Raw genomic sequence first — 22,213 nt, 5'->3', positions numbered from 1 at the left:
GATGCTACATGGAACTGATTCGTGTCTGGATCCACACGGGACCCTCTCGTCGCACAGTCGGACACCACTTTCCTGTTTACTTCCAGCAAAGCTAATGTGTCGGATGTCTCGAGCTCTTGATTTCTGCGATCGGAACAGTTCATTGGATCGCTCTCGCGGACAATCCATGACTTGGGTTTTCCATGTCGATTTCCTATTGCGATTGATTTCTGGTGTCAGAGGGATGAGTGGGATGTAGGAAAGCAGTCCTGGAGCAATACGATATGAATAACCGCCTGTTTTATCCTTGAACCTCTTTCGCATCATCCAAGCCCGACTCTGCCTCTCGAACAACGGGTACCGTTCATCGCTGTGGTCGTAGTTACACATTGAATCCGTCCGGATAAATATCCAACTATTGTCGGTAGCACAAGCAGTCTCGGTGTGCGGGGAATTGTAGTAGACGACATTCTATAACTCTCATAATATAATTTCCCGTTCTTATTGATCGATCTGTGCTTGGAATCCTTGGATGTCCCTTAGCCCAGCAATCACCCACTGATAGTCCAAATCTCGGGCCTCGATACGTGTCGTACTTTTGCCGTGCGGGGAATTGGCCATACAGAAGATTCAATGCATAGAGCAGAAGCCTTGAACGCTGATAACGACCCATGGACTTGAACCTGTCCTTGCGGGGTCGTGGCTGAATATATAAGTCTCATTGGAAATTCCCAGGATTCCCCTCGGGAGGTATATCTCCCTCATAGCGATCCTTGTAACATCTCACTTCTCTACTTCGTTGATAGCGAACCAAGTACCGAGATATCACTGTAACAATGGCCATCCCAGACGAGGTCGATATCATCATCTGTGGTGGTGGGAGCTCTGGGTGTGTCCCAGCAGGCCGTCTGGCCAACCTCGATCACAACCTCCAGGTCTTGCTGATCGAGGCAGGCGAAGACAACCTGAACAACCCATGGTAAGCTAGAGGTCATCTCATTATACACCAAGAGAGATGACACTGACCAGAATAGGGTCTACCGCCCCGGCATCTACCCCCGGAACATGAAGCTGGACTCAAAGACAGCTTCCTTCTACTACTCTCGTCCATCAGAATGGCTTGACGGGCGTCGGGCTGTCGTACCTTGTGCCAACATCCTCGGAGGGGGTAGCTCGATCAACTTCATGGTACTTGACACTGCCAATCCTTGACCATGAAGGGCTAACGTGTTTCAGATGTATACGAGAGCATCGGCCTCGGACTACGACGATTTCCAGGCAAAGGGATGGACGACCAAGGAACTCATTCCTCTGATGAAGAAGCATGAGACGTATCAGCGCGCTTGCAATAACAAAGACCTGCATGGTTTTGATGGGCCTATCAAGGTCTCTTTTGGAAATTATACGTATCCTATCATGCAGGACTTCCTGCGTGCTACCGAGTCGCAAGGTATTCCAGTCACGGATGACCTTCAGGACTTGAAGACTGGGTATGGCTTTCAAGATACCGCTACTCTGATTTAATACTGACAATGAATAGACACGGAGCTGAACACTGGTTGAAATGGATCAACCGTGATACCGGTAAGTTTATTTTCCAGCCAGTGCTAACACCGCTAACGATAGCTGAATCCTAGGCCGTCGTAGCGATGCTGCACACGCCTATGTCCACAGTACAAGGGCGAAGTACACCAATCTCCACCTCAAGTGCAACACAAAGGTGGACAAGGTTATCATCGAAGATGGCCGAGCGGTGGGTGTCGCGACCGTTCCCACCAAACCCTTAGACGGCCGTAACCCGCCACGCAAGATTTTCCGAGCTCGCAAGCAAATCATCATCAGCAGCGGCACACTCAGCTCACCTCTCATCCTGCAGAGATCCGGAATCGGCGAACCCGAGAAGCTCCGTAAAGCAGGCGTCAAACCCCTGGTCAACCTTCCAGGTGTGGGCCGCAACTTCCAGGACCACTACCTTACTTTCTCTGTCTACAGGGCTAAGCCAGACGTTGAATCCTTCGATGACTTCGTTCGTGGTGACCCTGAAGTGCAGAAGAAGGTATTCGAGGAGTGGAACCTCAAAGGTACAGGTCCACTGGCCACGAACGGCATCGATGCCGGAGTGAAAATCCGGCCAACGCCAGAGGAACTGGAGGAAATGAAGAGCTGGCCTACGCCGGAGTTCACCAGCGGCTGGGAGAGCTACTTCAAGAACAAGCCTGATAAGCCTGTGATGCACTACTCCGTCATTGCCGGGTGAGTGTTTATACTCGCAAACTATCAATACTTCTTTTCTGTATCTAAACGGTGACAGCTGGTTCGGCGACCACATGCTCATGCCCCCAGGCAAGTTCTTCACGATGTTCCACTTCCTGGTACGCCATCTTACCCTCCTCATGCATCAACCAATCCTTAAGTATCCACCTGACATGATCCCAGGAATACCCATTCTCCCGCGGCTTCACTCACATCCAATCCGCCGACCCCTACGACGCCCCCGACTTCGACGCCGGCTTCATGAACGACAAGCGCGACATGGCTCCCATGGTCTGGGGCTACATCAAATCGCGCGAGACCGCCCGCCGCATGAGCGCCTACGCAGGTGAAGTAACCGGCATGCACCCGCACTTCGCATTCGACTCTGCGGCCCGGGCATTCGACCTCGATCTAGCCACGACAAAGGCATACGCTGGTCCAAACCACATCACCGCCGGTATCCAGCATGGTACGCACCGCCTCTAACATAACTCCCATGACGCAGACTAACAATGAAAAACAGGATCATGGTCCCAACCCCTCGAACCGGGCCAAACCCCCACAGAAACCTACCTCAACTCCAACAAGCAGGAGACCCGAGAACCAATCAAATACAGCCAAAAGGACGTCGAGCACATCGAGAAATGGGGTACGCACAGTCCATCTAAACATCCCCAGCCCCTTCCCTTCCCTGCTAACCAGACAAAAAAACAATCCAGTCCAACGACACGTCGAAACAACCTGGCACTCCCTCGGAACCTGCAGCATGGCGCCAAGAGAGGGAAACTCGATCGTCAAGCATGGCGGTGTCGTCGATGAGCGTCTTAATGTCCACGGAGTCAAGGGCCTCAAGGTCTGTGATTTGTCCATTTGTCCGGATAACGTTGGGTGTAATACTTTCAGTGTAAGTCTGCCTTTTTTTTTACACCCACTCTTTCTCTCTCGATGTGCTTCCTAGGAAAGAGTACGTTTGCTAATGAGGATAGACTGCCCTGCTGATCGGCGAGAAGTGTGCTGTGCTCACTGCCGAGGATCTGGGGTATTCCGGTGCGGCGCTGGAGATGAGGATCCCGACGTATCATGCTCCTGGGGAGGTTGTTAATCTTGCTAGGTTGTAGTTTCTCGTGGGGAATTCTGGTGGGTTGTTTACAAGTATGATTATGACATGCAGAATGAGAAATTGAAGTTCTTCTTTCCGTAAATGATATCTATCTTGACTAGTATATACACTGCCAATCTGTTGAGTATGTACATACATATAGTAGAATACATATAGTGCAAGAATAGACCAGCCACCAATCGGTCTGCTATTCTAACAGTAAACAAGCTGACATATACATCGATCCTGTATATACACTAAGAAGAACCCTTCTTAGCCGCCTTCTCATTCCACGCCTTGACCTCCTTACACATTCCCTCCAACGTGGTAAGAGGCGGATTATACCCAAGCCCGCCCTTCTCAGGAGACAGCCGCGCGCGCGAGTCATCGGCAATGACGTGCGCGTTCGAGATGGCAAACAGTCCCGGCTGCAGTTGAGCGAGCTCACCCGTGACCTTCGGAAGCCAGGGGAGATACTGGTGCTGCACGAAGGCGTACCATTCAACTGGATAAGACATGAGGATGAACAGAATGACGGGAACATGGGGAAATACGATGGGCGTCTTTGCAAACGTCTTGAGGACAAGGTACATGTCATTGAAGGAAATGGGCGGGTTCGGGTCTGTGACGGCGAAGGCCTGTCCGCCGATATTTGGGAGCGTGGACGGGCTGTTCGAGTGTTCGACCAGACGTTGTTCGTAGAGGAGGTGGGCGATGGAGACGTTTTCGGCGTTGACGAAGTGGTGGATGACGTCGTAGGTCCAGCTATTTTGGTGGATTCTTTGTTAGTTGATGTTGCTTTGGGGACAAGAGTGGTGATGGGTTGGAGGTGGAACTTACGTTGGGCCACCGCCACTCCGGAGATAATTTCCCATGACGCTGCCGGCGGAGTCAGAGATACCGTAGATGCCGTTTACGGGGCGGATGCAGCCGGTTCGGAAGTTGGATTTGAGGTCGTCGGCGGAACGGACGATGTTCTCTGCTTCTGCTTTCGCGACGGCGTAGTTTCCGAAGTAATCGTCATGCTCCTTGGGTATTTCGCTGGAGTCGTTAACCACTTGGACGAGGTTCTTGGGTGTCTTTGCCCAGGGGGGGATCCAGAGCGGGAATCGGCGGAGACAGACAGAGCCAGACGATGTTGCGATCATGCAGGTTGCGCCGGACTTCTTGGCGGCGTTGAGCACGTTCACTGTGCCCCCGACGTTTACGTTGCGGCACAGAGGCAGGAACGCCTTGAGGCGATCTCCGGGTCGGATCACTGCGGCGTTGTGGAAAACGGTCAATGGCAGGTCAGCGACTGATGGGTCCCATGGCTGTGAGAAGGCGTTCAGGACGGCCTGCTCATCGGTGATGTTTGTCTTGGTAAAGGCGACACCCTGGTCGAGAACTTCAGACCGGGGAGTCTGGATATCCAAGATGCGGATAGCGGCTGGGTCTTCGCCGCGCATGAGAAGGTGCGACACTATCCAGTTTCCAACGAGTCCTGCGACGGGTTAGTCGTTGTCAAACGATATCATGTGGGACTGAGGAGATGTGGTCGAGCTCTTGATGTATTATTCTGCGGTGAGGACTGAAACGTACCTGATCCACCAACCACGATATAGCGTCTATGTTGCTTCGGAGGAAGACTTTTGGCTACATCGGTGGGAGAGTTCACAACCTTTTCAAAAGCCGCCTTGATCTCATCGACTGTCCAGCGGTGCGAGCACGCCCGACGAGCTTCCTCAGGAACAGCCATTATACCACGATTGACATGGTAAAGATAGAGCAGCATCGCAATGCATGCTGTCAGGATGATGAACAACATCGTGTTATCACACCCGGTTGTTCAAGTCTGTAGTTCCCTTGAAATAGCCAATGTGTTGTTGGCAGTGTGGAGCGCTCATTCAGCGTTATATCTGTTACCCCTATTAGCTAAATTTCATCTGCGGCTATCCGTGACTCCCATACATAGCCCAATTCCATTGACCAGACTATCCAGCTGTGAAGGAAGTCGTATGTACGCTTCCAACAGGGCACATCATCTGGAAGGAAAATCGAAGCCATTTTAGCGGCCCCTGGACATCAATTTAAAGTGCCTCGGGGGACTCCGCGACGCTGTTCGGCTCCAGTTTTAGCCCCTTCGGTTAGAGAGCGAGCCATTTCATTCGCCGTCTGCCAGGTCTCGGCTTGACGTTGTGCATGGTGAGCTGATTTCGCGGATCCGCCTCCTCAAATAGGAATTTTCATATCACCATGTGCTTTCAGACGTGTATATAAACCCGATGCACTCCCCAATAGAAATGGTAAAACGGTGTATGCTTCCTTGGCTGCCTTTTGAACTAACCGCCTTAGGGACTAGAATGACTAATCGACGTCTTGGGCTGAAAACGAGCGATCATTGGCCAAGCCGAGGTTCAGAGTAAAAATATGAATCTGTTAAGTAACAGAACTTCTCCATAACGAGTTATAACTACGTACGACACTATCATTGTACCGAGATTCCTAGCTGATACCCACCCAGCAGTTGCACTTCCTTTATGATAACTGGCGAAGCGAGTAAAAGACGTAATGATATTATTTCGCGCAGGGAATCTAGCATACTCCAAATGCAGACGCCCTTATAGGCCACGCGAGTCTTCCACATTCTTGGTCCATGCTGCATGATACCTCTTGACGAAGAATAGGCAGGCAGGAGGATGTTTTAAAGTCAAGTGCTAATTGATTAGGGTTTAAAATCCCTGGCAGATCTGGTCACAACCGATCTCCTCCGTCGAATCGAACCGCGGAAATCACGGAGGCTCCAATGGCCATGCGCCAGTTAGGGCTGTGGCTTCTTGCAGAAGATCTGGGAGGCGTAGCAGCAGGATCCATAGTGTAGCAAAGACCCACGGCCGAGCCCTTAGAGTTCGATGGAATCTCGATATCGCATGTGATTGTAGACCAATGACAAGAAAGCTAATTGTCAACGGACTTGAGGGCACAGTTATGCATCTCACTGAGATTTATGATCGAAGAGTGGTGCTGGTTCTCCCTCGGTTGACCGGATTATGCGATTAGTAACCGCGTTCTGGGTGATACTAACCAGCTCCCTCTAGACTATAGATAGTACCAGGAGGGTCAATCTTCTCTCGGCGACATGTCCCAAGAAGATTAAGTTGCATAGGGGGTCGTTGAGGGTGGAGACGAAGAGCTGGACCTGTAGTGGGGCAGCGCCACACTTTGCTGGATATCCGCTCGTACATCCGACACTCACCGTTCGACGGTGGATATGCAACATCGGCGATCCCGACCCCCCGTGGCCGACTCAGTCGGTCTGGCTGCCTTTGTAGAAGCTTTGGTGACGTCGATACGGAAATTGTCCTCTATACGATTGGCGTAGAGTGGAACATGCCGAGCCACAACCACGACGCAAGCTTACCATTTAGTATGTCGAAGAGAGAGCGGATCGAGTATAAAGTATGAAGTCTACCCACGGAAAGCTACGTCTTTGTTTTTTTCTCTCCTGACAATACACCCAACTCAACATTCTATTTCCTCTATATAATACCCGACGATTGCCCCGCACCAGCTCTCTTTAATCCTCATCTTCAGCGCAGTCCGAAAAACTCACCCCTCACCTTCAACCCCCCACACCATGAGCACGCCCAAGGCAGAACCCGTCCCCATCCCGGGGCCGCGGGGTGTGCCTCTGATGGGGAATATTCTCGACATTGAGAGCGAAATCCCTCTGAGGAGCTTGGAAATGATGGCAGATACTTATGGTAGGATCCATGACGACAGTCCGGACCACTTTATAATGAAACACTAATTCTTGACAGGCCCGATCTATCGGTTAACAACCTTCGGATTCTCACGATGCATGATCAGCTCCCACGAGCTCGCAGCCGAAGTGTTCGACGAGGAGCGGTTTGCCAAAAAGATTACGTCCGGTCTCAGTGAGCTTCGCCACGGTATCCACGATGGTTTATTCACGGCCCATATGGGCGAGGAGAACTGGGAGATTGCCCATCGCGTTTTGATGCCCGCCTTCGGGCCCCTTTCCATTCAAAATATGTTCGACGGTATATCCTGCCTTGAGAATCGAGCGTGGTATGGGAGTGCGAGAGTGGCTAACGGAGAATACAGAAATGCACGACATTGCGACACAGTTGGTGATGAAGTGGGCTCGACAAGGGCCCAAACAAAAGATCATGGTCACAGATGATTTCACCCGCCTTACATTAGATACCATTGCCCTATGTGCCATGGGCACCCGATTCAATTCGTTCTACAGCGAAGAAATGCACCCCTTTGTGGACGCAATGGTTGGGATGTTGAAGACTGCAGGCGACCGGTCCCGCCGTCCAGGCTTGGTCAACAACCTGCCGACAACGGAAAACAACAAGTACTGGGAAGATATTGAGTATCTCCGCAACCTGTGCAAGGAGCTTGTGGATGCCCGCAAACAAAACCCGACGGACAAGAAAGATTTGCTCAATGCTCTGATCAATGGCCGTGACCCGAAAAGCGGCAAGGGCATGTCATATGACTCCATTATTGATAATATGATCACTTTCCTGATTGCCGGTGAGTATAACTTAGTCAAAACAAGCGAATTTATTCTGACATCAGATAGGACATGAAACCACCTCGGGGTTGCTCTCGTTCGCCTTTTACAACATGCTCAAGAACCCCCACGCCTATCAGAAAGCTCAGGAGGAAGTGGACAGAGTCGTTGGACGCCGCAAGATCACCGTTGAGGACCTGCAAAAGCTGCCCTACATTACTGCGGTCATGCGTGAAACCTTACGACTCACCCCAACAGCTCCCGCTATTGCAGTCGGCCCTCACCCGACCAAGAACCACGAAGACCCCGTCACCCTCGCCAATGGAAAGTATGTTCTTGGCAAGGATGAGCCATGTGCTCTCTTGCTGGGCAAGATTCAGCGCGATCCCAAGGTGTACGGCCCTGATGCAGAGGAATTCAAGCCAGAGCGCATGCTGGATGAGTATTTCAACAAGCTGCCTAAGCACGCGTGGAAACCCTTCGGAAACGGAATGCGAGCATGTATCGGTCGGCCGTTTGCCTGGCAGGAAGCGCTCCTCGTCATCGCGATGTTGTTGCAAAACTTCAACTTCCAGATGGATGACCCCTCATACAACATTCAGCTGAAGCAGACACTCACCATCAAGCCCAATAATTTCTATATGAGAGCTGCTCTTCGCGAGGGCTTGGACGCTGTGCACCTAGGATCATCATTGAGCGCTAGCAGCGCCGATCACGCAGAACAAGCTGCTGGTCACAGCAAGTCAGCCGCGAAAAAGGCCGCCGATTTGAGGCCTATGCATGTCTACTATGGTAGCAACACTGGAACCTGTGAGGCGTTCGCAAGACGCCTCGCTGATGATGCCACTGGCTATGGCTACTCGGCCGAGGTTGACTCGTTGGATACGGCCAAGGATAGCATCCCCAAGAATGGGCCTGTTGTTTTCATCACCGCGTCATATGAAGGACAGCCCCCAGACAATGCCGCCCATTTCTTCGAGTGGCTCAGCGCTTTGAAGGGCGACAAGCCCTTGGACGGCGTGAACTATGCTGTGTTCGGCTGTGGACATCGTAAGTACATTCAATTCCTCCTTTTGCCGGTAAACCCTCTAACAGAGTATGAATCTAGACGATTGGCAGTCAACCTTCTACCGTATTCCCAAGGAGGTCAATCGCCTTGTTGGCGAGAATGGCGCAAATAGACTCTGCGAGATGGGTCTGGCCGACACGGCCAACGCTGATATCGTCACGAATTTCGACACCTGGGGTGAAACCTCGTTCTGGCCAGCAGTGGCTGCTAAGTTCGGTGGTTCCAACACCCAGGGCTCCCAGAAGTCATCCACCTTCCGCGTCGAGGTCAGCTCGGGTCACAGAGCAACCACCCTCGGTCTCCAGCTGCAAGAAGGTCTTGTCCTGGAGAACGCACTCCTCACGCAGCCCGACGTGCCTTCCAAGCGGACGATTCGCTTCAAGCTCCCTACAGACGCGCAGTACAAGTGCGGTGACTACCTGGCCATTCTCCCAGTGAACCCCAGCAACGTGGTCCGCAAAGTGATGAGCCGTTTCGACCTTCCTTGGGACGCCGTGCTCCGCATCGAGAAGGCATCTCCCTCCTCCTCGAAACATATTTCCATCCCAATGGATACCCAAGTGTCCGCCTACGACCTGTTCGCCAGCTACGTCGAACTCTCCCAGCCCGCATCGAAACGTGACCTAGTAGTCCTGGCCGACGCCGCCGCCATAGACCCCAAGACCCAGGCCGAGCTGCAGGCGATCGCCTCTGATTCAGCCCGATTCGCCGAGATCTCTCAGAAGCGCATCAGCGTACTGGACCTGCTGCTGCAATACCCCTCCATCAACCTCGCGATCGGGGACTTCGTCGCCATGCTCCCTCCCATGCGGGTCCGCCAGTACTCCATCTCTTCCTCCCCCTTGGTCGACCCCACCGAATGCTCCATCACCTTCTCCGTCCTGAAAGCCCCGTCCCTGGCCGGCCGCACCCAAGAAGACGAATACCTCGGTGTCGCGTCCACCTACCTCTCCGAACTCCGTGCCGGCGAACGCGTGCAGCTCTCTGTCCGCCCCTCCCACACCGGCTTCAAGCCCCCGACCGAACTCACCACCCCGATGATCATGGCCTGCGCCGGCAGCGGCCTTGCCCCCTTCCGCGGCTTCGTGATGGACCGCGCCGAGAAAATCCGCGGCCGACGCAGCTCCGGCTCCATGCCCGAACAACCCGCCAAAGCGATCCTCTACGCTGGCTGCCGCACCCAGGGCAAGGACGACATCCACGCCGATGAGCTGGCCGAGTGGGAGAAGACCGGAGCCGTGGAAGTCCGACGGGCCTACAGCCGGCCCAGCGACGGGGCGAAGGGCGCGCACGTGCAGGATCTCATGATGGAAGATAAGAAGGAGCTCATCGAGCTCTTCGAGAGCGGCGCAAGGATCTACGTCTGTGGCACGCCGGGCGTGGGGAATGCCGTCCGCGACGCCATCAAGAGTATGTTCCTCGAGAGACGGGCGGAGATTCGTCGCATTGCGAAGGAGAAGGGCGAGCCCGTTTCGGATGATGATGAGGAGACGGCTGCCGCCAAGTTCTTTGATGATATGAAGACGAAGGAGCGGTATACTACGGATGTTTTTGCTTGATCTGGTTTCATTCTTCTTAGCTGGATAAGCTGTGGTGGTGGTGTTATTTTATTCCACTTTGGACAAAATTCTGGGTTCTGTATCGTTCTGGCCAATTGAGCTGTTTCGGGATTTATTGCTCATTTCTTGTTAATAGTATTTTAAGCTGCATATTTTGCATTTACCAAGCGTATCAAATTGAATACTCAATCGAACAAACATCTACTTATATCATCATCCCCTATGTAAGAGATATAGCGAGGGCACTATATTCCACAAAACGAAAAGATCATAATAAATCCAGATCAACGATCCAGAATGCCCTGGGGCGACCTATATAGATAGCCCGCCATTACACCTTACCCAGCAATAACCCTCAAAACCTCCAGATCAACATCCGGCAATAAACTCGACATATTCGGCAAGATAGTCATCCCACAAATCCCTGCTATATCCCTCAAAACCGCCATAGCACCATCCAGCCCCCGCCCCCACCTGACCCGCTGACACTCATGCAGCACCAGCGCCATCGCGGTGCCCCGACAGACCTCCTCGAAGGTGACCTCGCCGTGCCAGTACGCGTAGATGAGGATGAACGCGGAGGCCATGATGCGCTTCACCTGGCGCCAGGTTAGGGGCATGCGGCCCTCCATGGAGAGAAGGGGGAGGCCGAGTTTGTGCAGATTCGTGGCGGCGCCGGGGGCCATGGAGGGGTTGTAGGTTTGGAAGTAGAGGAGGAGGATCATCTGGGAGGCGCGGACGCAGATGCTCATGGAGGGGATCCAGTCTTCTGTTAGGGTGAGGCGGTGGACGCGGAGAGTTATTCTGGCCCTGTTTATCTCATTTCTTTGCGTTAGTGATTGATGGCAGGGATGGGTGGTTTTGCATGGACGTACCAGAACATGTGGATCTGGACGGGGGCTTCATAGTTCATGTTGGTTCCACCGAGGCCGAGGAATGGTTGCATGGGTTTGCGGGCCGATTTGGAAACGCAGCCGAGGAGTTCCTCGAGGTGGTATATGTTGCTGTGGTCGCAGGGTTTTCCGTACAGGGCTTCGAGGACCTGGCCGTTAGCTACGAGGATATTGAATAGGGGCCGCAAATCGGGCTCTTCTTCCAGGACGTGGTCGAAGACGTTGGCTTTGTAGTCGGTGGTTTTGATGAGAGGGGGGGTGTTGTTGCTCATGGCGCAGCATCTGGTGTTGGTGAGTGGTGGATTGCCTCGGGTTGGGTATGTAGATACGGACGGGGTGGAAGGGTGCTCACTGGTCGTAGAAATACAAAAACAGGTACAATTTGGCAGGTAGTATGCAACGATCGGGGGACCCCCTTTCGTTGATCTTCAGATCATGAGCTGTGCGGATGGCCATAGTAAGGGCGGTTGTGTCCTGGTTATCTGGCCCTGTTTTCAGGAGATACAGATGTTGCAAATAGTATGCGATGCAAAGGTCCAGCGAAGGTTTCACGGAACAATAATTGAACAGGTATCGAGAGCCCAGGAAATATGCGGAAGCATTGCTATCGATATGTTTGGGATATGTGCAACACAGTGCTAATGCGGAGAGAAGAAGACCAAGTCGATCGGGGGGTATGTTCAGGTTGATGAGGTCTTGAATCGGCATGTAGCTCTTGTGGCAAGGAATGTGGGATAGTATATCACTGGCCAGTTTGTCTATGTATGATACTTCCACGGGTGAGAGTCGCGCGACAAACTCCGCTGCTGATACTGAGAGGAGCTGACGTATGGTTGAGGCATCGACGCAGAGGGATTCCAAGGAACTGAAGCCCACACTTCGCTGGCTATCATCTGGGAGTGCTGTCGGCTCGTCAAGCGAGCATTTCAGGGCGACATCTACGCGACTGTTTAATCATGGACCTCTGACATGGAAAGATGAAGACCCACCATATGTTGAGTAGATGTAGTTAAAAACTAATCCTTTGACATAGTCCGCAGGATCAGTCTTTGAGATTGGGGTAAGCTCTCTGCTACTACTTGACTTCGCGGCTCGTGGCTCTGTATAGTTGTTGGGTAGGACTTCATCTGTCGCCCGGGGTTTACGTCGTCGTGATGGCCTATTTGCTAGATTAGAGATGTACAATAAAGAAAATATAGTACGAAGATATATGCAGGGATTTGAGATAAAGGTGGGGAAAGAAAGCATATCTAGAAATACGGTACCTTGCCTTCTCTCGAACTACACATCGTACTCCAGCGGACACACAGTTCTGGCACGGCAATGGTGGACGACATCGCTTCTTAGATGCACGACAGTGATCGCAGGCTTTCGAAGCTCGTAAGTTCATCCTTTGGATGGACTAAGTGGATCAAGTTTCCTGCCGGCAGAACAACCAGACGATTTGCGTAAAGACAGGGATCTCATTGGATATTCCAGTTAACATGCATATGCAATCAATAATATCATAACATGGATCGTCCCTAACATAGTCAATATCGTTGACTATCTATAGTGTTTCAGAACTATGAGAGATTTATTTTCTGCACTCCAAGTCCGCTTTAACTCAACCATTGCCGCTTTAAGGATAGCCCCACGTGATGCTGCCGACGTGATCAGTAAATTAAAAAGACATAGCTTATTTAAACTTCTGTTGCCAGAAGGCAAGGAAGTCTCTGAACCCAAAGTACTAGATACATTCCTAGGGAGTCAGAGATATTGAATACCCTGGCTTACGGAGGCACCTCATACCTCTCCAGAGGTTCATTTATTTACTTGTCCACCGTAGTCTGTGCACCTCGACGGGGCACTTTATCGTTTTCTCAGGGCACTGGGTTCAATAGCCATCAGCCTCCAGGGCAAGGCGCTGCTCTTTCATGAAGATTATATTTAGAGCGCTACCTGCTCTCGATGCTCTGTACTTTGTACCGATAGCAGTGTTGTACCTGTCAATTACCCCCATAGAGTATAGTGCTTGGTATCCTCGTGTCTCCGGAACTAATAGCCGAAAGCCCCAATTTCCCGCATGGATACCCAATGGATCCAGACCTTTCACTTTGACCACGATCGCCTGCATTCCTTTCCCTTTTAGTGGTGTTTCACCTCTTGTCTTTGTCCCTGTGATCGGCAAACCGGCACGAGCGGGAAACCGGAACTGACGCTCCAAGCTTACTGGGCAAGAACTCGTCATCACTACTACGGGTGTTGTGCGGGTGTTGTGCTGTTTGATGCGTGCGAAAGACCTTCAATTGATGAGTCATTCTTCGGCTAACGTCCTGTGGAGTCGACCCAACCTTGGCAGGTTAGTGACGAGGGACTCGCCATTTCTTCTTCACTGATTGATTGATCCATTCATTCACTATCCACTGACTAGGGCTGTATGGACTCTGGACTCCTCCCCCGTCTGGAGTATGGGGATATGGGGTAAATGAGCTTAAGCTGAGCGTTGAAGAACCTCAACTAAAGGGTTCAGTGAACCAGACCAGACATAGAACCTACAATTGACTGGAAACCCTCATGATTAGATCGTTAACGGCGCTAAACTGCCATGCTCGGAATGACCTCGGAAATAATGCTCCTTGATGGGGGCCGGGATTTGTTCCACAACACATGATACAGCGTCAGCCTGGGTTGCCAGCACCTACCAAGTTTTGAAGACGAAAGATGCATAGGTCTGCTTAGATAGGTCGATCTGTAGCGGTAAGAGATCGGTCGTTTCTCCGAAGGCCTGTGTACGCAGTAGAGGACATGTGGAGGCGATTGCTCGACCTCGGACTCTGGCCGGCAATAGAATGAAATACCCGGCAGACAACGTTAACATGATGGCGAATCTTCTTGGCGTCTGGCACTGTGAGTTCTTTATGTACGATACTCTTGGTATGTCTCACTACATTTCCCCGTGCCCTAAAGAAATGTATCGGCGCCTTATCTCCATATACCAAGTAACTGCACTTGCCTCTGAGCCCCACATCTACCCAGATAATTATTAAGGATCAAAGGCGCTAATCATTACAGTGAAAAATAAAACTGCGAATCCTTCCCTGACTAGACATTTTTGGTCCTATTTTCTTGAAAGTGTGTTGTGTTTAACTTCTATTACTTCGTTACAGGCTGTCCTAAGACAGCCATTCATCCAGGTGGAACGATTCGCTCTACTAAACATCAGCTACGCAGAGAAGTCATAGCTCTCAGGCTTATACAAGGGCAACCTTTTTTTTTTTTTTCTTTTTTTTCTTAATCTTTAATCCATGTTCTTGTCCGTCTGTAAGAGTTTCATGTGCCATATCAAGATCCCGCATAATACCCTGCGTCTCAATTTTTCCAGTGGAAAGCCATATAGATCAGGAATCTGCCCAGTGTGACTCATTGGGTAGGGCTCCAAAGAGTTCAACTTTCTGTCACGGACATTCTCAGGCAGGATGTCTTCCTCGAAGCATCACCCTTCCGATTGCGAGAAATGGCCCCAAAATACCCAGGAGGATGCTTCGCCGGCAGATACCAATTCTCTTGCCGGGTCTACGTCGACGGAGGATACCGAAGAACTGCAACAAATTGTCACACAAGCTTCGCGACAGTCGATGTCTTTGGCCAGAAAGACCACCACTATCGGTACTAACGCAACGTCGGACCCGAGGTATGAAGTCGACTTTGAGGATGAAAATGACCAGATGAACCCCAAGAACTGGTCACTCAGGTACAAAGGGATGGCGATTGCGTTTCTGTCCTGGAACACTCTGGTCGTGTAAGTCCTTCCACCAAATTCCATTTTTTGATTATGAGAAGTAAACGTGCCTAACGGTAATCAGTGTCTTGTACTCCACGTCATATACCTCTGGCATCGCAGACATCGCGGCCGAGTTTGGGACTTCAAACACCATTGTTACATTAGGCCTTACTCTATATCTTATCGGCCTTGCTGTTGGCTCTATGTTTATGGCACCCTTGAGTGAGGTGTACGGTCGAAAGCCCGTATCTGTGGGTTGCTTGTTTGTTTTCATGGTCTTGATCATACCTTGTGCACGCGCAGAGTCTGTAGTTACTCTCATCGTTGTACGATTCATTGGGGCTTTCTTTGGTAGTGTGATGATCTCAACTGCGCCAGGAATGGTGTCAGATCTAGTTAATGATGAAGAGCGAGCCCTCGCCATGTCGATTTGGAGTATCGGCCCCGTAAATGGCCCAGGTTCGTATCCATATGCCATCCGATGCAATATGGCTCATAACTAATAACCTCTCAGTCTTGGGGCCCATTATTGGAGGCTTTGTCACGCAGTATCTTGGCTGGCGTTGGATGGACTGGATCGCGCTGATACTATCCGGCGTCGCTCTAGTACTGTCATTGATAATGAAAGAGACATACGGGCCCATGATACTCCAGAAGAAAGCTGCCCGCATGCGTAAAGAGACCGGTGACCCCTACTGGAGCCGATACGACCAAAAGGCTAGTCTAGGCGAGATCCTGAAAGTGAATCTGGGACGGCCTTTCGTCATGGCTGTCACCGAGCCTATCTGGTAAGATTTCCGTCACATCTCGCAGGCCCACAGAACTAACAACCCATACCAGCATCTTCTGGAACATCTACATCGCAATCGTCTACGGCATCCTGTACCTCTGCTTCACCGCTTATCCCATCGTCTTCCGTGACATTCGCGGCTGGTCCCTCGGACTCTCAGGCCTCGCCTTCCTGGGCATCGGCATCGGCAGCCTCATAACCATCGCCTGCGAACCCCTAATCCGCCGCATGATCAACAACCACGCAATCGACCCCGAGACGGGGAAAGTGGCCCCAGAAGCCATGGTCTCGATCGTATGCATTTCCGCCATCTTAATCCCCGCCGGCGAGCTCTGGTTCGCATGGACGTGCGCCCCGGCATCCATCCACTGGATCGTGCCCATCCTCGCGGGAGTTCCATTCGGCGCTGGGAACACGGGCGTGTTCATCTATGCGTCGAATTATCTGTCGTATAGTTATGGAGTGTACGCTGCATCCGCCATGGCGGGCAATTCTGTTATTCGTAGTATCCTCGGCGGCGTTTTGCCCTTGGTGGGTACGTATCTCTATGCCGGGATTGGACCTAATTGGTCTGGGACATTACTTGGGCTGCTTGAGGTTGCTATTATTCCGATTCCGATTGTGTTCTACAAGTATGGATACAAGATCCGGCGGAAGAGTGCCTTGATTGTGCAGATGCAGGAGGACAAGAAGAGATTGGAGGGGAAGCGATTGCGTCTCCAACAGCGACTGGAGGCGAAAGCGAACGCAGAGGCAACCGAGAAGGAGAAGACGGAGGTTTAAACTGCATCAGCATCTGCACTGCGAGAAATCATGAAGAGTGACACAAAAAGCAAACAGCATATTCTGCATTCAACGGTAATTTCCCAAAAGTTCGAGTTATTCCCCCGTTTGGCGTTCGGTTCGATTTCAAAGCGCATATACAACATCGCATGTATGGCAACGAAGCCATGTGTTCAAGATAATCATAATGAATAGTGTGTTCAATTTAGATAAAGAGTGAAAATGTGACTTAGTTCAAAGTCAGCACCATCCTGCTTTGCATATTCCTGTCGATTGGAAGAAAATAGATATCATCCAGGTCGCTGCACCCTTCGATCCACTTCCAACGAATGATGCAGGATCCTCTCGTACTCTCCCACCGCAATTGCGCCGGCTCGGAATACCATGACTGCCTCCACGTAGACCGAGGACTCTTCTCTTCTCACGTACCCGAGCACGTTCACCCACGCCCCAACCCGCAGCTCGTCCGCCGTCACCGTTTGCAGAACGGCATTGACGTCGACGGGGATGCAGGGCGGTTCCTGGCTTGGTTTACAGCGGGGGTAATTATGTTCTAAGATGAGGTGGCCCGTGGCGACATTATAAGTCTTTACGCTATCGTTAGTCGCGTGGTTAGCTTTTATATTATGCATGTACGGTCTGGGCTAGATATCCCAGCATTGGCCAATCTACGCACCAACCAAGAAACCGAACCTTCAAACCAGCAGGAAGAGAAGGAACACTAGAGAGAAAAACTCTCGTGGAAGGAGGAGGGCCATTCATCCCTCAACTCATATGAGCGTAACAGACATAATCCCCGAATCAAAAGTTCGTCGCAACCTGGAGAATACTAGTAGTCCAAACTCCAGAGGGCAGAAGATGTACTTCCGTCGGCCCCAAAGATAGACTAAACCCAAAACAGAATCCACGAATCGATTATCCCCACGTGACCTGCCGTCTCCGATAGGCTTAGCGCGTATGTCATAGGGCCAACGGAGGGGGAAAACGGATCTCATCCGCCATCGTGAATTCCTAATCGTTGTCTAATATTTGTTGTTGCCTTGATCTATTCCGCGCTGAGCAACAACCCCTCTAGACCTATTCATTGTTTCGTCGGAGATCGATTGTCCCCGATATTGCATTTCGCGACAGCCTACGACACCACCCGGACTCGACCACCGCCGCCCCCCTCTCTCTCTCTGCCTATTATCTTGCCTGCCTGACTCCACCACTTTCTATCGATTTCTAGTCCCGAGCGTCGAGGACCATACGCACTTGGATAGTGAATACCCTAACTATAATTCTACATTTCAGGAATTGGAACTGGGAGAAAAGCACAACGTAAACCCAAAAACCGCTTATCAAGATGTGGTCATGGTTTGGCGGCTCGGCAGCCCAGAAGCGGAAGGATGCGCCTAAGGATGCGATCCTCAAGCTCCGGGAGCAGCTGGATATGCTGCAGAAGCGCGAGAAGCATCTGGAGAACCTGATGGAGGAGCAGGATGCCGTGGCCAGGAAGAACGTGACGACAAATAAGAACGGTATGGGGGTTCCTTTCTTTTTCCTTATCGCTGTGCTCTGTTCCCCGTTACCGGAGTCAACGAGACTGATATCGTCAAGCGGCCAAATCTGCCCTGCGACGTAAGAAGGTACACGAGAAGAACCTCGAACAGACGACGGCGCAGATCATCCAGCTAGAACAACAGATATATTCGATCGAAGCGGCGAATATCAACCAGGAGACTCTGAACGCGATGAAGCAGGCCGGCGCGGCGATGACGCAGATCCATGGTAACTTGACTATTGATAAGGTTGATGAGACGATGTGCGTATTTTACTATTGGATATACTCCCCTATTGCTCTTTGGGGGACCCACGCCGCTGACGGGGACACAGGGACCAACTCCGCGAGCAACACCAACTCAGCGAGGAAATCGCACAGGCTATCACAAACACCCAGATTGGCGAACAGGCAGACGAGACCGAGCTGGAGGCCGAGCTCGAAGAGCTGGAACAGGAGACGATGGACGAGCGGATGCTTCACACAGGGAGAGTACCGGTTGCAGATCAACTCAATCAGTTACCGGCCGCGGCGAACGGCGAACGTAAGTCCTCCCTATGTGAAATGAATATATTACGCAGAAAAGTATCTAACCTGATCTTGGATTACAGCCAAAGGCAAAGCAAAGGTACAAGAGGAAGAAGACGAGGAAGCAGAACTGGAGAAGCTGCGCGCAGAGATGGCCATGGGATAAACTGCGTCCATTATTTTGCTCTTTCTTTCCCAAGTTGTCTTCTTTTCTCACTTTGCTAGCCCATTCTATTCCATATAATCATTAAGCGTCGGTTAATTGAATTACGAAGTTCATCATGATTAATACTCTAAATACCAAGAGAGGCACATGATTTTTGACAGCGTAGAGTACTCTGAAGAACGAAGATAGATATAAATTTGCAACCCATCACTTACACAACCCCCCGTGAGAAATACGAGTAAAGTACTCCCATTCGTAAAAGATTAATCAGCAATGATAGCATTCAACTTTAGCGTCTATTTTACTAGATACCTTACTTTGTGGTCTAGTCTATGATTCAACGATCTACCACCAATTTCCTAGAACGGGCTGTCTGGACCAACCCTAATATAATCCTTGGACTAAAATGCACCGCGGCAGTTGTCAATCTAGGTCAGACATGTTTCGGGCCCTGCCACTTAGAAATATCGATTGAATTGTCTAATCTGTCATCGACATGACATCCATATAACGGCAAACCTGCCTGCCGCTGTCTCTCTAAGGTATCAGGGAAGAGACATTAAATGAAGAAACATTGGAACATAATATACCGCCGAAGCAAACGCAGAAGAACTCCCATTTTCTCATGCCACCCATAAAAACCGGCCCAAAACCAAGCACAATGTGTCGTACATAGAAAGAAATTAAACAGCAAGAACACGACCAGGTCAAGGAAACCAGGCATAACTCTTGAGCGGAGTTGTGCGAGCGCCGTCGCCCACCTCACTGTGCCATTTGGACTTCCATTCCCACTCGCGCGCAGCGGCCTCGACAAGAGCCTCCTTGCAGTCCGCGGGTAGCTCTGCCAGGATCTCGGGACTCACAAATTCGGGATATGATAGGTTGGCAGTGCTGATGATACCGTTTGAGCCGAGATCATGCACGTCGCCGTCAGGCCCAGGAATGCCCATATTGGAATATGGTGGGGTTTCGTAATGAACATCGTGGATGGCGAAACGACGAGAAAAGGCGTAGGGAACCGTTGAGAAAATAGAGTCGTGGCTCGTTTCCTCGTTGGTCTTCTCCTCTTGCGCGTCACTTTCAGTAGTTGGTTCCTCCTCTTCAACTCCATTGGTGAGACTCAATGTCGACATCTCCTTGGTCAACTTGGTCGCTACTCGAGGATCCGGAGGTGGTAGACGCTCCCAACGAGCGTGTGAGGGCTGCATGATTTTGGGGTACTGCATAGCATTCGTATGGATATCGTATACACCCCCAAGGTTTTCGCGACGTACGTTCGAAAGGAGTGAATTGTAATGGCTATGGGATGATTAGCATGCTGGTAGGTCAACAAAGCGGTGGCGCTTACCTGGCTTCTCGGGCATGTTCCAGCATCCAGTTATCACCGGTGACAGTCACTTTCCGCTTCTTAGAATCGACGGCCTTGCCAGTAGGCAGAGGAACCGATGGTGCCTGTGTGTGATAGACGCTACTAGCTCCGTGCCACGCCACATACTGATTCTTGTTATATGGCTCTCCCGGAGGGGGAAGCTTATCCTCCGGTACTGCGAGTTCACCCTCGACATCACCCCGTTCCCTGGCTGCCTTGACGTTGTAGTCATCAATGACCTTCCTGCCACCAACGATGATTTTGGCGCCAAATTCCCTAAACACGGACCGAGCGGTTACCACACCAATGGCTCGACCCTTGTACGAATGAGGTATGATCTCTCTTTCAATGAGATCACGCTTAGCGTCGTCATCAATGATAATCTTGTAAAGAAGCTTGTGTTTCTGAAAGAACAGGTAGGAGTCTCTAAACCCGATACATCGAGCTGGCTCTGTCGACAACATGTAATGCTTCTCACCACGATTAAGGATCGTGAACGTACGAACTCGATACTCTCGGTCGCCCTTCAGAACGCCGTTCTTGTCGACTTTAGTCTCGCCCTCAGGGTCATCGGGCAGGGCCACTTCATCATCAATGACGTCCATCATATTCCCTTCCTTATCAATCGGCACCTGGGTTACATGCGACGGTCCCCGATTCCGAGCCCATCGTCCGCCACTAGCTGCAGGACGCCCACGTCTCCTCTTCACAGGCGTGCTTACATGAATCGGCGGCGGCGCCGTACCATCGTCAGGCAGATCCCAGTCTGGGGGGCGGTTCTTCGGGGGACGGCCGATACGTCGTTTTCGCGGAATGGCGGACACACGGCCACGGGTTGGAGTGTCGCCGCGCGATGGAGGATTGGTGACGGCGGCAGGCTCGTCTTCCTGTGGCGGGTCGGGTTCGGGGACAACATCGGGATCCTTGTCGGACGCATCGCCTGGATCTTCTATGGCGGGTGAAGACCCACGCGACGGAGGCGCTTCAGCCATTTCCTCATCGGAGGCATCGGGGAGCGGAGGAGGAGCATTCCCTGTGGAGCTGTCAGTGGACGCGCCCGTGAGTGCGATTTTTGTAGGATTGGGGCACGGGACAAAAAGACCAAGGGAAGTGAGATAAACATACTCAGCGACTGTTGTGCTGCCTGTGCAGCCGCTCTAAGCTTCCTCGCCATCGCGACAGCAGCTGTTCAGAGTGGGGAACGACAGCCAAAAACAGAATGTACGGGATGAGGATGCCCTTGGGCGTTTGCCCTTCCGGGAGCGCGCCAGTGATGAGCGGAGTCCCGGTTTCTCCGCACCCGGGCGAGCCAAGTCACGTGTATTAAACATATGCCTGAGGCTTCAACAAGACCACCGTCACCGCGCCACGTGGGGGGGCCAATTTCTTCGACCACGGGAGCCCTAAACTGAGTGGTCTCTCTTGGCAACTATTTGAGATCGGAAGGTGGGCTGTGGCTTAGGTGCCTGCCGCATGATGTCATTGGATTTGGTCCCTCTCTCTCCCTTTTCGGAAACGTCATCTTTTTTACTTGCAGCCATCCCCGATGGTAATATCCAGAATTGGTCATAGCGGCCTACGTGCTGAAGGAAGAATTCGGTTCGGCCAGGTCATTCGCCCATGCAAACCAAGTCTATGAAGGGAGCAGTGCGTTTTGGTTGGGATCGGAACATTCTCATCAAGCCTCCAGGCAACATGCCGGATGATTCACAAGCACGATACGGCATGCACGGACATAGTCTCTGACGTACCGAATGTCGATGACCTGCTTTTATTCGCGATTCACATGTCAGGATGGACGGTCGAAAGGATATTCTCGAACCCCTCCTCACCATCGGTGTGCCCCGGATGGTAAGAGGGCTCCGCATTTTCTCATCAAATGCAACTCGATGGA

General features: G+C 51.5%; 7 protein-coding genes across 7 annotated transcripts; 4 read left to right on the top strand and 3 right to left on the bottom strand.

Moving 5' to 3' along the window:
- Positions 1–815: 815 nt before the first annotated feature.
- On the top strand, positions 816–3,374 carry ANOM_007311 (GMC family oxidoreductase; the record flags this gene model as incomplete). The annotated part of the gene is made up of 10 exons (XM_015552567.1): positions 816–958; positions 1,014–1,167; positions 1,216–1,469; positions 1,520–1,563; positions 1,617–2,232; positions 2,291–2,351; positions 2,416–2,701; positions 2,756–2,881; positions 2,952–3,136; positions 3,219–3,374. The coding sequence occupies 10 exons, from the start codon at positions 816–818 to the stop codon at positions 3,348–3,350; spliced, it is 2,001 nt and encodes a 666-aa protein (XP_015405480.1). The 3' UTR covers positions 3,351–3,374.
- A 214-nt stretch (positions 3,375–3,588) lies between these two features.
- ANOM_007310 (putative 3-beta hydroxysteroid dehydrogenase/isomerase family protein) lies at positions 3,589–5,138 on the bottom strand (the record flags this gene model as incomplete). Its single annotated transcript, XM_015552566.1, has 3 exons — positions 3,589–4,096; positions 4,172–4,814; positions 4,913–5,138. The coding sequence occupies 3 exons, from the start codon at positions 5,136–5,138 to the stop codon at positions 3,589–3,591; spliced, it is 1,377 nt and encodes a 458-aa protein (XP_015405479.1).
- A 1,683-nt stretch (positions 5,139–6,821) lies between these two features.
- ANOM_007309 (bifunctional cytochrome P450/NADPH--P450 reductase) lies at positions 6,822–10,487 on the top strand (the record flags this gene model as incomplete). Its single annotated transcript, XM_015552565.1, has 5 exons — positions 6,822–7,074; positions 7,132–7,374; positions 7,439–7,879; positions 7,929–8,909; positions 8,968–10,487. The coding sequence occupies exons 1-5, from the start codon at positions 6,948–6,950 to the stop codon at positions 10,485–10,487; spliced, it is 3,312 nt and encodes a 1,103-aa protein (XP_015405489.1). The 5' UTR covers positions 6,822–6,947.
- Positions 10,488–10,825: 338 nt separating this feature from the next.
- On the bottom strand, positions 10,826–12,717 carry ANOM_007308 (fungal specific transcription factor domain-containing protein; the record flags this gene model as incomplete). The annotated part of the gene is made up of 5 exons (XM_015552564.1): positions 10,826–11,297; positions 11,363–11,662; positions 11,733–12,318; positions 12,370–12,539; positions 12,689–12,717. 5 exons carry the CDS (start codon positions 12,715–12,717, stop codon positions 10,826–10,828), a joined length of 1,557 nt encoding a protein of 518 aa, XP_015405490.1.
- Positions 12,718–14,793: 2,076 nt separating this feature from the next.
- ANOM_007307 (MFS multidrug transporter) lies at positions 14,794–16,716 on the top strand (the record flags this gene model as incomplete). Its single annotated transcript, XM_015552563.1, has 4 exons — positions 14,794–15,161; positions 15,226–15,602; positions 15,658–15,931; positions 15,984–16,716. Coding segments are annotated over 4 exons (1,731 nt in total), but the record flags the coding sequence as incomplete, so codon positions are not given.
- A 1,072-nt stretch (positions 16,717–17,788) lies between these two features.
- ANOM_007306 (ESCRT-III subunit protein SNF7) lies at positions 17,789–19,079 on the top strand. The gene is made up of 4 exons (XM_015552562.1): positions 17,789–18,236; positions 18,316–18,520; positions 18,592–18,800; positions 18,868–19,079. Exons 1-4 carry the CDS (start codon positions 18,062–18,064, stop codon positions 18,948–18,950), a joined length of 672 nt encoding a protein of 223 aa, XP_015405493.1. The 5' UTR covers positions 17,789–18,061; the 3' UTR covers positions 18,951–19,079.
- A 578-nt stretch (positions 19,080–19,657) lies between these two features.
- On the bottom strand, positions 19,658–21,544 carry ANOM_007305 (chromatin structure-remodeling complex subunit RSC7; the record flags this gene model as incomplete). The annotated part of the gene is made up of 3 exons (XM_015552561.1): positions 21,445–21,544; positions 20,299–21,352; positions 19,658–20,249 (listed from the first exon to the last, which is right to left on the bottom strand). The coding sequence occupies exons 1-3, from the start codon at positions 21,491–21,493 to the stop codon at positions 19,658–19,660; spliced, it is 1,695 nt and encodes a 564-aa protein (XP_015405491.1). The 5' UTR covers positions 21,494–21,544.
- Positions 21,545–22,213: the final 669 nt, after the last annotated feature.

The sequence above is a fragment of the Aspergillus nomiae genome (assembly GCF_001204775.2).
Source record: "Aspergillus nomiae NRRL 13137 chromosome Unknown contig00200, whole genome shotgun sequence".
In the NCBI taxonomy this organism is placed as follows: Eukaryota; Fungi; Ascomycota; class Eurotiomycetes; order Eurotiales; family Aspergillaceae; genus Aspergillus; species Aspergillus nomiae.
The sequence above is the reverse complement of the archived record's forward strand: the minus strand, read 5'-3'. Positions and strand labels throughout refer to the sequence as shown.

What these genes read in the sequence shown, in the direction of transcription:
- ANOM_007306 (XM_015552562.1), top strand. Translation starts at nt 18,062, where the DNA reads ATGTGGTCATGGTTTGGCGGCTCGGCAGCCCAGAAGCGGAAGGATGCG. An exon ending in GATAAGGTTGATGAGACGAT is followed by an intron (nt 18,521 to 18,591) that starts GTGCGTATTTTA and finishes ACGGGGACACAG; the next exon opens with GGACCAACTCCGCGAGCAAC. An exon ending in GGCCGCGGCGAACGGCGAAC is followed by an intron (nt 18,801 to 18,867) that starts GTAAGTCCTCCC and finishes CTTGGATTACAG; the next exon opens with CCAAAGGCAAAGCAAAGGTA.